Source organism: Pieris rapae, chromosome 3 (genome assembly GCF_905147795.1).
Source record: "Pieris rapae chromosome 3, ilPieRapa1.1, whole genome shotgun sequence".
NCBI lineage: Eukaryota > Metazoa > Arthropoda > Insecta > Lepidoptera > Pieridae > Pieris > Pieris rapae.
This window is the reverse complement of record NC_059511.1, coordinates 4,215,824-4,218,655: the sequence shown is the minus strand read 5'-3', so window position 1 is coordinate 4,218,655 and position 2,832 is coordinate 4,215,824. Positions and strand designations below refer to the sequence as shown.

Genomic DNA, 2,832 nt, shown 5'->3' with positions numbered 1-2,832 from the left:
TGGTGTTTAATTTCAAACCTACTTAATACTTGCATATTGCAATTAAATTTTATCAAGCCTGAATTAACACAACACAATCAACAATCTTGATTTATTATCGTTATGAATAGTTTTACAAATAAACTATATAGTGTGCCAAACAGAATGTGGCCTGTAAGAAAAACTCAATTTTTCTTACAGGCCACATTGTGTTTGGCTATTGTATTTCCTGCCCGTTTGCCCCCTTTTCCTGTGAAAAAAGGTAAGTAAACATGCCACATATATATTAACTAGATAAATGGAGTCCGAATAGGGCGAACATTAATACATCATTAAATTAGACCTTTCGTGAAACATTTTTTTTGCTAGTACCTAAAGGCGTGGTGAATAAAAACAACTTACTGCATTGTTCATATAATATGCGTTACTCACACAAAACATTTATTTATTCTCCTTAAACATATAAATATATTTCTATGTTTAAAATATTACCAGTTTGAATCACGTTGGAAATACCCCAAACAACCTATATCTCTCTATAGAACATATAATAAAAATATTTTACAATAACAAATATTGTATATTTTATTCATGACCAGTATAAGGTTACCTAAAATCCACAGACAACATACATTTAGAGGTATTTAAAAACTATAATAACAAATCACAAAAAGCATGTTTTCATTAAAAATAACTTACAAAGTGACTTCAAAAAAATAATATGAAACTTCACTAGAGATGATTATCTGACCACCACATGAAATGTACATTTTGTACTCAAATTTATGAATACGTTATTCAAAACCAACTCATGTTGACTTTTTAATACTTAAACATTATTAAACAATACAAGCTTAACAATACTATGATTTTGTTTTTACCATTTACCTCGGCAAAACTGAAAACATTTAGGTAAGTTACAAATATTTTATGAATGAACCGGCTGATATGTCTAAATATTACCTTTGCTACATAAATCATCTAAGGGCTACATGTGTTTATAGTAATTCTTAAATTCTAAAAGGTATTTTGGGTATATATTATTTAATAATAGTGCCTCTATTCGTTTATAATAATAAACATCTAGTATAGGGTATCTTATAAATACATAGGTTTAGGCTACAACTTTCGTTAGTGCAATTATGAGAAATTATAAATGATTTTATATGAATGTGACAGTAAAATAAATGTCAGCTGATTTGATTTCCAAAACAAGTGACAAACTAAAAATTAAAGTACAACCAACAAAACCCTAGTTAGTATAAAATATCAAAGAAATTTACTTTCATAAATAAAACAAACAAACTTAAATCTATTTTGATCTTACAAATGTGTGTTGTATGTATATTTATGTATTTGGCACAATTTATGAATCAACACATTTTGCAAAAATTTCTTTAACTTGGAACAGGAAATCATAAGGTGGCTTATAGCATCTTAAAAGGTATATTTCGTATATTAATTAGGTACATTGTGTAGTAACGTTTATAAGATAAAAAATTACGATTCTACCCAATCGGTTTCCGTGATCATAGCGAGATTCTCACCTTTTCCCGGCATGTATTCAAACTCCCAGAGTGAATTACTTAAAACCAACGTTTCACTCTGCTGTAATTCTATTTTAATAGGACTACAAATGTCCTCACAGGGCATACGCGGTTTCAACTGAATGTAATTCTTTCCTTTCAGCTGCGACATGATTATTAGACCGATATCTAACTCTAAATACTTAAAACGCTGTGTGTCGTAGTTTTTGGATAGCAGCAACCAGTTGAAGTGCGAGGGAGGGATTTCTGGAGAGAGAAAATAAGGCCGAGGAGCGAGGACTCTGAAGGTTTTCACGGCTCGAAGATCGCAGTTCTGAAAATGTATGAACCAGCTAGGAATGTTGCTCTCCATGATACGTGATACGATTTCCTGCAAATCCATTGGCTGTTTACCAATACGAATGTTGGTTAAGATTCGGCAGGGGACAGATTCGCGTAAGCGGTCATCATTGCTGACGAGGCCTGTAAAGTTATACTCCCCAGTTGCCCAGTCGTAATAGGCATCAGTAACTATCACAGGAGCCCCTCGTAACAAATGGTGGTTTAGGACTTCATTATGGTCGGTTTTTGATATGCGAGCTATGTTTTCTGAAACATAATTATTATTTTATGAGAACCTATTTAGGTATTATGGTAGTATTATTATCACTGCGTGAATGAGTTGTAACCAGAAAAAGGAAAGAATGGGTTTGTTAGGCTAATAGCTTATTGGCAATGTAAAACTATCAGAAAATTTGTTACTACTAATTAGATTTTATTGCTTTATAATAAGCAATTTTAATTATTTTTCTCAAGCTTTTTTAAAATGAATATACTTACGAATTGCTTCACACGCGATACAATCGTTTGTAGAAACCGGTTCACTATCAAAGTTCTGCACCGGGAGCCTTTCAACAATACATTTGTTATAGTATAATGGGGTCCAGTTCCAAAACGGTAGAAGCTTTATCAAAGTCAAGCGAGCCACGGCAGCAGCATTCCATTGAAATGAATCCGTTTGGCTCACAACATATCCAAATGTCAAAAATACCGCGCATATCAAGAAAATGTTTCGCCATCTCCTAATTGTCGCCCTCCTCACAGCATTCATTAAAGGGCGACAAATTACGTCCATATCATCATCACTCATACCTACTTCTTTACAATATTCATAAAACGAACGCACTTCTGAATTTAATAATTGGAATTTTTCACGCTGCGTCATGTTATTCATGTTTTTTGGATTCATTTTACAGCAACGCATAAATTACTTAACGATCAATATTATATTCACGAACGGCATAGATACAGATAGTAGTTATAACCT

General features: G+C 32.5%; 1 protein-coding gene across 1 annotated transcript; it reads right to left on the bottom strand.

Moving 5' to 3' along the window:
• Positions 1–381: 381 nt before the first annotated feature.
• On the bottom strand, positions 382–2,827 carry LOC110997089. The gene is made up of 2 exons (XM_022265070.2): positions 2,346–2,827; positions 382–2,114 (listed from the first exon to the last, which is right to left on the bottom strand). Exons 1-2 carry the CDS (start codon positions 2,767–2,769, stop codon positions 1,480–1,482), a joined length of 1,059 nt encoding a protein of 352 aa, XP_022120762.2. The 5' UTR covers positions 2,770–2,827; the 3' UTR covers positions 382–1,479.
• Positions 2,828–2,832: the final 5 nt, after the last annotated feature.

Bases quoted from the DNA above. Each gene is read 5' to 3' on its own strand.
- LOC110997089 (XM_022265070.2), bottom strand. From the start codon at position 2,769: ATGCGTTGCTGTAAAATGAATCCAAAAAACATGAATAACATGACGCAG. The intron at 2,115-2,345 runs GTAAGTATATTC...ATTATGTTTCAG, and splicing joins TATCGCGTGTGAAGCAATTC to AAAACATAGCTCGCATATCA.